The sequence below is a fragment of the Heloderma suspectum genome, chromosome 2 (genome assembly GCF_057233095.1).
Source record: "Heloderma suspectum isolate Gila_16-S chromosome 2, 16-S_ref, whole genome shotgun sequence".
NCBI classification, from domain to species: domain Eukaryota; kingdom Metazoa; phylum Chordata; class Lepidosauria; order Squamata; family Helodermatidae; genus Heloderma; species Heloderma suspectum.
The window spans coordinates 176,650,444-176,663,423 of NC_139459.1; the positions used below are offsets into that span (position 1 = coordinate 176,650,444).

Below are 12,980 nucleotides of genomic sequence, written 5' to 3' on the forward strand. Positions count from 1 at the left end.
CATCCTTCGAACTTTTGTCAGAGCGATGGGCAAGGCCTCAACCCACGTGAGCCTAACCCCTCTCTGGAGTTTAGTTAAAGTTTCCTTGAGGCTACGATTGGCCCTTTCAACTTGGCCACTCACCTGGGGTCTCCAGGGGCAATGGAGATGCTAATCTATCTCCAAAGCATGGGCCAACCCTTGGGTAACGGTGGAAGTAAAGTGCGAACCCTGGTCTGACTCAATAGTTTTGGGCAAAGAAAACCGTGGTATTACCTCTTGCAATAGTTGGGGGACTACAGTTTTTGCTTGGCAATTTTTATATGGGAATGCCTCTATCTATCCTGTCATTTGACACACAATGACAAGCAGGTATCTGTAACCCCTGCAAGGTGGCATTTCAGCAAAATCAATCTGGGCCCTCTGGAAGGGATAATATGCCCAAGGCCTCCCCCTTTTGGGTGGAGGAGGTGATCTTGCAGGGTTAGCTTTCTGGCAGATCTCACAAGTTGATGCTAGCCGATGGGCGCAGACTGTCAAACCTGGGGACACAAACAGTCTTTTACAGTATTCAATCATAGCTGAGGCCCCTGGGTGTCTGAGGAAGTGATGCACCTGTTCTAAGACGGCCTTCTGCAAGGTCTGTGGCAGAAGTAACTTTTTATCTGTCATCTGGATCCACCTATCAGCCCGAGGATATACTCTGTGTTCTTGCGCCATCTGCAACTCAGAGGAGGAATATGTGGGTGAGTCCTCCTGCTCTGGTAGGACTAGGAACACCCCTTGAACTCTCTCTTGGGCTGCCCTCTTTGCCGCCTCATTTGCTTTTTTATTTCTTTTTCTTTATCTGTCCTCCTTCTCTTTTCTGTGAGCTCAGACGTGGATGACGGCCACTTGTAGGGGCAATTGAAGGGCATTGAGGAGATCCACTATTAGGCTCCCGTTGGCCACCGGGGATCTATTAGCCGTGAGGAAGCCTCTTTCTTTCTATAATTGCCCATGGGCGTGTACGATGGCAAAAGCATTTTTGCTATCATTGTAGATATTAACTTGCTTCCCTTTTCTGGCCTGGAGCGCTCTTGTTAGGGCCACCAATTCGGCGGACTGGGCGGAGAAATGTGGCGGTAGCCGTTCTTCATGTATGCTCTTGTCTTGAGTGATGACTGCTGCTCCTGTATACTGCTTTCTGTCTAGCATGAAACTGGACCTGTCAGCAAACAAGTCTTGAGCCCCTTCATTGGCTCATCTTCTAGATTAGGTCGGCCTTTTGTATTTAAATTCAATATCTCAAGGCAATCATGGTTGGGTGGTCTGGGCTTATTTGGGCCCTGGAGTATTGGCAGTAGGGCGGCGATGTTAAAGCTGGAACATGCTTTAAAGGTGAGGCTCTTATTTAGGAGTAGGCTTATCTCATATCTGGAGTGCCTGGCAGGGTTGAGGAATTTATTTTCTCCTCTGGATTTTAGGATCTGTGGCACACCGTGGGGGACCCAAATTTCAGTGGGTCCTCGGCCAACCTCTTGCCACAACGTCTAAGACTTTGGAGTAATATCCTACAGGCCTACCGGCTGGCCTTTTCTTCTGGCAGAGAACCCCCGAAGCTATCCCCTTGTTTTCGTGTACATAGAGCCTAAAGGGCCGGTTGGGGTTCGGTATAGCCAGGGCAGGTGGATTCACAAGGGCAGCTTTGAGACTGAGGAAAGATTTATTTATCTCTTTGGTCCATTTCTACTCCTTTAGTTTGTCTTTTGCAGCGCCTTATATAATGGTTGCGCTATTTCTCTATAGTTTGCAATCTATAATCGACAGAACACAGTCAGTCTTAGGTAGGCCCGTAGCTCGCGAGGAGCGGAGGGAGCAGGGCAAATGCAGATAACTTCAACCCTGTCTTGGCCCAAGCTTTGTGTTCCTTTCATTAGTTGATATTTAAGAAACTTCATGACTTGTTGAACTAGCTGCACTTTTTCTCTGGACACTTTGTAGCCTCCTTCGGCCAGATGATTTAGAAGGGAGATCAACCCTTCTAGACATTCATCCTTGGTATGAGACAAAATTAGAGGTCATCACAATACTGCAAGAAATTTATCTAAGGGTGTTGATGGATCCATGGCCCTAAATTCTTTTGAAGCTGTTGGCTAAAGACGACAGGCGATAAGTTAAGTCTCTGGGGAATCACTGTCCATGTTAGTTGAACCTTGGCCCCGCCTCTTGGGTCCTCCTATTGCAAGGCAAATAACGGCCTCGAGTCTGGATGCAGTGGGATACTGGAGAAAGCATCCTTCAGGTCTATGACAGTAAACCATTCATGGCTTTCTGGAATTTTTGTCAAGAGAGTGTGTGGGTTTGGCACCACGGGGTAGGGGGCTTCTATTTGCTGGTTGAGGAGGTGGAGGTCTTGCACAAGTTGGTACCGTTTTCCTTCCCCTTTGGATACCGCGATGATGGGGATGTTGTAGGGGGACATTACCTCGATTAGGCGTCCGTCTTCTTGCAGTCTTGATATTACTGGCTGCAGTCTAATTTTTCCTTGTGGCGATAGGGGGTACTGCTTCACATGAACTGGCCTGGCTCTTGGTTGAAGAGGTATTCTGTAGGGTGCGGCTGTCTTGGCGCGGGCTGCCCCTCCTTTTTTAGCCCAAACCAGGGGATTAACTCGTTTTGTTTTTTTTTAATCTGTTTTCATTTTTCCCCCTTCTCTGCATGGGGTTCTGGTATGGCGTTCAATAGTGCCATCTGATAATTGCTACTCTGCTATTTGGGGAGCCACACCTCTATTTTCCCATCTGGGGTAAATGCAATCTTGAGTTGGAGTTTGGCCAATAGGTCCCTCCCTAATAATGCCACCGGACAAGACGGGGTACAGATAAACACATGCTCTAAATGGGTGTTTCCAACCTTTGTGAGGAGTGGTCGGGACAAGGGCACCCGGGCAGCTTTCTCTTCAACGCCCATTATGGTGGTAGTCACTCCTGTTCCCGCTGTTGGCTAAGCAAGAGGGAGGATGGACAGGGCAGCCCCCGTGTCTATGAGGGCATCGTAAAGACGGTCCCCAACCTTTATTCTGACCATAGGGTCCCTTCTAGCCTCTGTTATGGCCAGGAGGGGGCCGGGCCCCGGTCTGTCTTAGCCTTCCCTAACATGGAGGACTCTCTGAGCTCCTCCCTCAGCGTCATCTCTCTCTTTTTGTTTTAACGCTTCATATTTATGTTTCTAATGCCCAGTTTTCTTGCAGAAGGCACACTGATCCTTCCCAAGGGGAGGCTTCCTTCTCTTTCTTTTTCCTCTTTTCCTTTTTTCCCTTCCCTTCCCTTCCCTTCCCTTCCCTTCCCTTCCCTTCTCTTTTCTTTTTTTTCCCCTTTAAACACAGCTGCCATAAGCTTTGCCTGCCATTTTCTACGCACTTTCTTTTCTTTTTTTTCTTTATGTTTCTCATACACCTTTTGGGCCACTTTCACTAACACTCTCAGGTCCGCTGCCAACCCTCTTTTGACTTTTTGCAATTTCTTTTTAATATCTTGGCAACTATTACTCACGAACTGAGTCGTGAGAATTCTTAAATTATTGGGATCACTCAGATCAATGTCTGTATATTTCCCAAAGGCTTCCCTCAATCTCTGAAGGAAAGCTGCAGGCGACTTGTTCTTATCTTGTTTTAATGTTAAAACCTTTTGTAAATTGGGGGCCTTCTGCGCGGCTTGTCTTATGCCTGCTAAAATGAGCCGAAAGTACTTGGCATGCCTCTGCCTTTGTGCAGCGGTGGCCACTCCCCAATTAGGCCGTGCTAAAGGCAACACCACTGCTATCTCATCTTCGGTCGCAAGGGGAGCTCCTCCCTAAGCTTGGGGCGCGCGCCGGCAAGAATAGTAGGCGTCTGACTGAGAAAACAAGTATTCAATAACATTTGAGTGTCGTCCCAGGTGGGGTTGTGAGTAAGCTTCACATTCTCCATTAAGGATAAGAGCAGCCCAGGTTCCTCATCAAAAGGGGGGTTGAACTGTTTCCACTTGTACAAATCAGATGTCGTAAAAGGGACATATATGAACATAGTCCCTTGGGGATGCTGAGCAGTGGGATCTGGGACCTCTCTTATGGGGAGCGTCAGTTTGGTTGGTGGTTGTGGATCTTTTCGCAAATTATAGGTGGAGCCCCCCTTCTCTCCTCCACTCTTTGGGCTATCTGCCTTTTGTAAGATGGGCCCCACTTTTATTAACACCCCCCTCTTTATAGCAAGCACATTCATCTCTTTTAAACGCGGCTTTTTCCGAGTTTCCCTGTGACTGCCATTTTTAATCAAAGCTGCATTCTGTTTGACCTTTTTTTTCTTGCCTTTTCTGCTTCACACTATTGAAATCTAACAGCATGACTGAAAAATATTTTTTTTATCGTAGGGCGTAGTGGAGCAGATCTAGCAATCATACTGTTCTTCCGGCTGCATAGTTAGGGCCCATCAAGATCAAGGGAAGGGCAATTTTATATATGCAAAAAGTTTTAAGCCACCATTTTTGCATCGGCAACTTTACACTTCATGAATTTTGACAGAGTGTTAGGCTTGCCTCTGAGCATATAGAGTGTCTAGACAGTTTAGATTTTGAGAAAGAGCTGGAATACGTGGGGCAGGAACTTTCTCAGGCTTTAGAAGCACAGCTGGGCTTAGAGGTGCCACAGGAGAAGGGGGGGATTTTTCTTTTTCACTTCTTAAGAGAATTTACTGCCCCTCCCTTTTTTTAAATGGAAACTAACTTTTGTAGTTTCTCTTTGAACTTTTTGAAGGCTGTTTCATTTGTAGTCTGTGACTCTCTAGAAATTTGCATCTGTATGCTTCATTAGGGTAAACGAAATCAAAGCCTTGGAAATACAGCTTTTTATCTGAGTGTTGAAGTTACAAATTAAACTGTGCACTGATCTGATCACAAACACACAATCTACAACAACGGGAGTTTAAGGCTATGACAAGCCTTACAGTACTGTTTATGGCAAGTCCTTAACAGTCTAAAGTTTTAATCTATGTGCAGAGTGCCTCTTAAAAGTTTAAACAATAATGGATCTAAACAAAAAAAGCTTAGCTTTTGGTAAAGGCTCTCTTGTCTTTTCATTAGTTCAAAAGGGGAAAGTGTAACCTTACACCTCTTTTAGATTCTTCGACAGATAAGAGCAAGGACTGCTCAGCTTTCTAGCTGTGATGCTTTAACTTGAGCAATTCTTTTGCAAATCTTACTGTTTCTATTAGGTCCTTACAGACATCTTCTAGCGGGGCCAGGCAACCCCCCTTTTAGCTCTGCTTTCAGCAGACTGGCAGAGATAAGCTCACACAGACCCAGACATTGCTGTCTTTGTTCTTTTAATTTTGCCACAGTCTTTAAGACTTTAAACAAATCTCTTTCTTTAGCTGTCCTCTATGGTTATTAACAATCACTTTATTATTTACTTTGGACACAATATTTTTTCAGCTTCCTCCAGTTGGCCAGCCAACACTAAATGTCACCCACTCTCCATTACAAAACTTTATGAGCTCTTGTCATCTTGACACCATAATCTAATTTAAACTTATTCCAATTGCGCAAACAAAATCCCAAGGGTGTTGGAGACTTTTCTTCAGGCCTAGAGGGGGATCTGCCCATGACAGCAGTGGTTTCAGCCAACAATTCATACGCTTCACCCCTCTCTGACCCAGTCTGTCGCTGGGGTAGGGAAATGCAAATTGGGGCTCCTCACTCGCTTCGCCCAGAGGCGTCTCACACAAACCTCACACACACACCCCACTGTCCCGCCAATTCCCCGAGTGTAAGTTGCCACTTACCCTGAAATCTCAGTACGCCACCCGCAGCTGCGTCTAGCTGCCTCATGGATCCACTGCCGGTACCTTAAAAGAGGGCTCTCGGTCTCCCTTACAGTGGCGTTGGTCCCCGAGCGTCTCCCCGCCACCAGGGAGGGGAAGGCAGTCTAAGTTAACCGCCTGTGGACACTTCCCCCACCGCGGCCCCTCGGCTCGATGCACGAGAACGCGCCCCAGAAGGCACAATCCGAGTCACGGCACCAAATTGTTAGAAAAAGTTCTTGCTTCTGGTCAAATGAGAGGCCAGGCAGGCGACAGTGGAGCCAACAAAGTTTTATTGATCGTTTTGCAAAACGGGTGCAGAGCAGTCCGGACCCAGAACATGGTGCACCCAATCTTTTTAGACCCCCTCCTAACAGCTCAATACTTCTCCATCAGTTCTTGTTTCTGCGCATGCTCTCAGTATAAACTGACCTATTGTTCTTTGTCTTTTTGCCTGCTCTGTTTAAGCTGACTCATCCGTCACGTGTCATGCCTACGTGTCTGCATCACTAGCTACACTAGCTACTTATGACCTCCCCTTTTTATCTAACACCTGCTCCTGTCTGCGCTGCTGTGCGAATGGCAGCCATCCTGCGGCCGCCATTTGCTTCCTCCTTCTTCAGCCGTGATAGGCTGCGTAAATAGCCTATCACGGCTAACACAGGGACGCCATTTGCATAGGCAGGGGGGGAAACCCCAGCGTACACAAATGGCGGCGGCTACTGCCATTTGCGTACGCTGGGGTTTTCCCCCTTACATAGCCTATCACGGCTCACTGCAGGGACGCAAATGACGGCGGCTACGACAGCCGCCATTTGCATCCCTGCAGGGCTGCCCAGCGGCCGGATGTCCGGCTGCGGGCGGCTAGAGCTGGCCAGCGGCTCTGCGGCTTGGCCACGGAGCAGAGCCAGTCAGCCAGGATTCCGGGGGGAGGCACGGAGCGCCTCCCCCACTTGCGGAGCCTGGGGGAGCCAGGTAAGCGGGGTTTCGTACACCCCTAGGCTACGTTATCACGGCAAAGAGCAGGGATGCAAATGGCGGCTGCTACGCCATTTGTGCCCTTGCTCTTTGCCGTGATATGTAGCCTATCACGGTAAAGGCAGCCACACAAATGGCAGCGACTATGCCATTTGCATCCCTGCTCTTTGCCGTGATAGGCTACGTAAATACTTACGTAGCCTATCACAGCTGCTTGCAAGGACACAAATGGCGGCCACTACAACGGCCACCAATTGTGGCCGCAGCAGCCTGGCTGCGGCCGGAACTCTGGCTGCGGATGGCCCTGGCCGGCGGCTCCGCTGAGCTGGTCAGGGAGGATTCTGGGGAGAGGGACGGAGAGCCTCCCCCCCCACTGCGGATGCCCCTGTGCGGAGCCAGGTAAGGGATTCGTACATCCCTACTCCTCCCCCTCTCTCTATATATGGTTCACACTGTTCCTTTGTATGTCGCCCTGAGATCTTTGGCTATAGGATGACTCAGAAGTTGAGTACATAAGAAAATTAATCAATTTGATAACTGCAGGTGAGGTAAGTCTCCTTCGAGAGCTTCAAGATATTTTCAGGTGAGGCATTAGTTAGTACCTACTCATTTATTTTTCCTGTTCAGTGGTTCATTGTATTTCCTGACTGGAGCAGACTAAGCACAGGGTGACCTCTGTGATCTTTCCTCCATGCTGAAGTCTATATAAAATGGGGTGTTGTGTTCCTCATCCCTCTCTATGGATGATGAGTGTTGGTGGTCAGTGTAGATGCCTCCATGCTGAAGTCTATATAAAATGGGGTGTTGTGTTCCTCATCCCTCTCTATGGATGATGAGTGTTGGTGGTCAATGTAGATGCCTCCATGCTGACGTCTATATAAAATGGGGTGTTGTGTTCCTCATCCCTCTCTATGGATGATGAGTGTTGGTGGTCAATGTAGATGCCTTCATGCTGAAGTCTATATAAAATGGGGTGTTGTGTTCCTCATCCCTCTCTACGGATGATGAGTGTTGGTGGTCAATGTAGATGCCTCCATGCTGAAGTCTATATAAAATGGGGTGTTGTGTTCCTCATCCCTCTCTACGGATGATGAGTGTTGGTGGTCAATGTAGATGCCTCCATGCTGAAGTCTATATAAAATGGGGTGTTGTGTTCCTCATCCCTCTCTACGGATGATGAGTGTTGGTGGTCAATGTAGATGCCTCCATGCTGAAGTCTATATAAAATGGGGTGTTGTGTTCCTCATCCCTCTCTACGGATGATGAGTGTTGGTAGTCAATGTAGATGCCTCCATGCTGAAGTCTATATAAAATGGGGTGTTGTGTTCCTCATCTGTCTCTACTGATGATGAGTGTTGGTGGTCAATGTAGAGCCCATCCATCTGTCTTAAGCCTGGGGCCTGATCCAGCCAGGACCCACACTAGACAGATTCGAAGGTGCCAACATGACTCATGTCCGTTTGTGTGAAAGAATGATATAGTTTATTGATAGAAAATGGATGCAGACAATAAAATCAAAGAAAAGCTTACACACGGCCCTCAACTGGTAGATCACAATCCCCTCAACTGGCGTTGCACTGGTTCCCTGGATGCAACGGGCACCATCCCAGTGGGGCTGTTTACCTGAGCAGGAGGTGCGCCTTCCCCATCTCAGGCAGAGGAGAACAGGGGACAGGCCAAGCTGCCCAGGATTTTACAGGGCTCGTCTCACCTAGATTCAGACTGCCACAACACACACACACCTCCCTCCCTTCACCAACGAGGAGAAAGGGGCGGTGGTGGTGGTGGTGGTGGGGCTTTCTTTCTTGGCAGGAAAGACAGTTTCTCACAGCAAAGAAAGGAGCATTCTTATCATAAGGAAAGTACGGACTGTGCAAGACAGCTACTCTGCATTAACAAGCTGTTCTTAGGAGCAAAAAGAACTGAATTCGCTATAGAGCTATGAGAACCAACTCTAACTTAACAGTTGCCAGCTGCTCTACCAAATAAGAATACATATGCCACTCGACACCGCATATGACTCTGTGTAGTTCCACACCTGACTCCTCACCATTCTTCCGAAACCAAATCCAGTGCACCAGGCTTCTATGAGAGGATGGGGGGGGGGAGAGCTATCAAACTAGAAGCATGTACTGCATTTGGGAGTGAAAAGGGGGTGGTGTGCACTTTTCTATGAAAACTAGTTGTTGGGGACTCAGGCAAGTGGGGATTCTTAGCAGAGCACCCCCAAGATTCAGGACAATCCTTGGAACCCTGAGGACAACCTTGCTAAGGGGGTGATCTACACCCCATTTCCCCACCTGTCAACTGTCAAAGGCTGCCAAACCAGCCTCTGTACAGTCTCACCTTGCCTGTTACCTTGTATGTTTCACAGCTCAGAAATACAAGGGACCAGCCAAGGCAAGCCTCTATGTTTTGGATAGCCACAGCTGTGCAAGCGTTCAACTGTGAATAACCGATTAAAAACATTTTTTTAAAGGGGGGAGGGATTCCACAAGGCCGAGAAAACGTAATTCCCAGCCCCAGTTTTGCAGCCAAAAAAGAAAAAAGAATTGTTAAAAGAGTCTCAACTGTGATTGGGATCACAATCAGAGTGGGGACAGGGGTCTTAAGAGTGGCAGACAACACGGATTCTGCCACCAAGTCCCCTGGGATTCTGGGTGGAGCCAGCTGGAGGACCAAGGGCAAAGGAGGGGAGGGGGGAAACCCATGCCAGCCCAGATCATCTGTTGGGTGCACAAACCATGCACTGTGGGTTGTTCGCAAAACAACCCACAGTGGATAGCTTGTCACCCATGATGGGTTGGTGTGTTGTGCGAACACACCCCATGGGCAGGCTTGCATATCATGCTAAGCCATCCTGGAGAATAAGGTGCCATGGGTTGGTTGTTCACTTGCCAACCCATGTTATTCCTGATAGATGATCGTGGCACAGCTCCCCCCCCACCGCAGTAGCCCAATCTCTGCCCGTGTCCCTGTGTCCTTGGCATGGCAACCTGTCTTGACTCCTCATCCCTCCGGCAGGAAACTATCCCATCCCATCCCCTTCTCTGCTCTGATCACTACCCCTTTTCAGAGCATTTTTTCCACTCGCCACTTTTTCTTCCGGTGCCTCGAAGTGGACAAATGTAGTCTTTTTTTAATTTTTCATTTTCCCGGTCTTTTGCAAGTGTGCGAGAGCACAGATCTGGCTGTCCATTATGTGTAGTTTCACCTTGTCTATTTCCTAGTATGTTACAGTTGTCAAAATGAAAGCTAAAGATGTACAAGTGCTCATAAAGGCCAAGCTTAGAAAGGCCCACCAGAGTGGCTTTTTCTAAGAAGGATGCTTGTATGCATGGAACTACTGAACCAAAGTCTGTAGGGGTTATGTAAGTTGGAGAGCCCGTTTGAAGGTTATTTGCAGGTTATTTGCAATTTAGAAAGAGGCACAATTTCACATTAAGACGAACTTGATGAGAACTGGCAGTGGGTTTTGGCCCATGAAGAAAGAGGCTAACGGTAGAAACCACAGAGGACATATTAAGAAATGTCAGTTAGGTCCTTAGAACATGAGATGAAAACATCACATACACGTTTACCCACAAAAGGAGGGGCTTTAAGAATAGAGGAAGGGTCTTCTAAGAGGGCTAGACCTCCTATAAGGGACCAATCAGCTAGCTTGAAATGCTGAAGTTTCCATATATAGTTATGGGTGTGAATGTTAAGATAATGGACAAAGGAAAAAGGTTTGAAGTTAGACCTCATCTTAGCTTTGAGGTCTACTTCTTCCAAAATTGAGGTAAGAGTGGATTCTCAGGGGAAGTAGCCCTTTTGCTGGCAAAATATATGTGTAAGTGTGAAACCTTCTTTTCTCTTTAGTGTATCTTTTGTTAAGAGTGTATTATGTGTGTTTTAGTTTGAATTTGTCTTCTTTCTTAACCTTGATAAAAGTAAGTATTACAATTTATTGTGTTGTAAGTTCACTGCCTTTCATGGCTAAAGACAAACCTCTTGAGAAACCATTATCTAGACATGATAAGCAAATAAGAAGCAAATGCCTGCATTGTAGAAATACTTTTCAATTGGGCAAGGGTATCTAGGATATATTTCAAATTGGTTAGGAACAGATTGAGCAAGGGACTTATTAGCAAAGTCCTTTCAAACTGAATGATAGGATCAATTGGGCAAGGATCTCAGGGTGTTTCAGATTATTTTGATATCCCCTATATACCCCGCCTCAAAAATCCTTAGTTTGCACAAGCACATCCTACCTCACCTTGTACACATTTTTCTTTCCCTAGCACATTTGCCCAGAGTGGAAAATACTAGGGCTGTGCACAGACCCACTGATCCACTTTGGATGCTGCTTCAGATCCTCTGAAGCGACCCCTATCTGCTTTGGACTGATTCAGAACCCCACCCCACCCCCACCCCCACACACCAACTTGGATCTGAATCCAAAGTGAGATTTAGATTTAGTGGCCTGTTTGGGGCATTTTCCCATTGACTTGCATGGGAAAACATGAACGGTCATACCTTTTTTAGTTTTTACGATACAGACATGAAATTTGGGGACCTCTCTTCCCCCCTGTAGAGGAGGCCATCTGCAAAATTTCAGACACTTTGGCCCAGTGGTTCTTGTGCTAGGCAGAATTACAATCTGATGCTTTCCACAGAAACTCCCAAAGCAAAGAGCTGTAACTTCTCCTTGTTTCCATGCATGCACGTGGCCCCTTGGCCCCTCCCAGCCCCCCTCAAGGGCATCACATCCCACAAAGCCTGGGCAGTTTGGCCTACTGGCTTGTGTGCAAAGTGCTGATGAAATTTGATTTTTTTCCAGGAAAACTCCCAAAGCAAAGAACTACAACTTCTCCCTGTTTCTGCAGATGTGTGTGAAACCTAGGCCCCTCCCAGCCCCCCTCGAGGGCATCCCATCCGCCAAAGTCCAGGCAGTTTGGCCCACTGGCTCATGTGCTAGGCGCAGGCTGAATCTGATATTCCCAGAAACTGACCAAACTCAGAAGTGAATGGAATACAACCATGTCAAGAACATGCTCTCAGTAGTGACTACACAAATAGATATTTGGCAATGTGCATCCTTGCCCAATGGGTGGGCTCTGATCTCATCTTGAGAAGTGAGAATGTTTGGATTCCCTGATGCCGCCCACATTATTGCTGACATGTGTGGGGAAATCCCACACTGAGTGGGGCAAGGGGGGAAAGTGGGTGCTGGGAGGCAACATCCCTGGACTATCCCACCATCGCATGGAGGCTGCCTGCCCAATGTCCTCGGACCAAACTAAAAAAGATACATGTATGTCTTCCCCTTGTGTGTCAGATTCAAGACAGAGGGGTTCTGCGCCTTGGTGGCACAGCCTGTGCTTTTGCTTCAGAAGATCCTGGTTGCGATCCCTTGGACCTCCAGTTCAATGGAGTCTCAGGCACAACTGAGGAGAGAGACCTCTGCCTGACACCCAGGAGAGCTGCTGCCAGTCAGAGTAGGCAATACTGGGCTTGGTGGACCAACAGTCTACCCTGGTTAAGAGGGATCAAAACACTGCCCTTGCAAGGAAATGATAGGCAGGAAGTACAGACCTTGAGAATAATATTGTTAACGACGCAGAAAGTAAATGGTACTTTCTGTACTTCTGTACATAATTTCTCGCCATTTCTGGTCCTCCTTACACCCTCACCATCACATGTAACCTGTAACATCCGATTAAGGGTGCAATCTTATGGGCTGCTATCAATTTGGAGCCCTCTGCCTATCCTGTGCAAGAGCCTGGCAGGGCAGGAGGAAGATGGAGGTGATTTCACTGCCTATCCTCCACTGAAATCGCAAGAAGCAGCTAGATGGGCCTCTGAGCCCAACTAGCTCACTTACCTTTTAGAGGGCACTGGAGAGGCCATAGGATATTGTGCAACCCAGCCTCTCCTCTCCCCGCCCACCAGCACACACCCTTTTCTCCCTCTCCGACTTCTCTTAGGGGGTTGCAGTTGTGACTTTGTAGGAGAAGCTTTCCACAGCGTCGGGGGGGGGGAGTGGGGGGAGAGGGAAGATCCATGATCGGATCTTCTCCACATAGGGATGTGCAAAATCCCCCGCTTCCTCCTCACAAGGTGTTCGCCAGGCTTCCGCCACCTGCCCAATCCTGGTGAGCATGAGGAACAAGCCACCAGCCAATCAGCGGAACCCAGCGAGAGCTCATAGTTTCCCAGCCTCCTC

The 12,980-nt window shown here is 47.8% G+C and overlaps 1 protein-coding gene across 2 annotated transcripts in view; it reads right to left on the reverse strand.

The window, feature by feature from the left end:
* The window catches only part of LOC146353409 (lysozyme C-like), a 30,895-nt gene extending 24,692 nt beyond the window's left edge, over positions 1 to 6,203 (reverse strand). For both annotated transcript variants that reach the window (XR_014788056.1, XM_084836402.1), the window contains exon 1: positions 5,777 to 6,203. Coding sequence is in view for 1 of the 2 variants with exons in the window: in XM_084836402.1 (XP_084692528.1) it covers positions 5,777 to 5,822 (46 nt within the window). In the remaining variant the exon portion in view is untranslated. The remainder of the gene's footprint in view (positions 1 to 5,776) is intronic.
* Between the last annotated feature and the right edge of the window lie 6,777 nt (positions 6,204 to 12,980).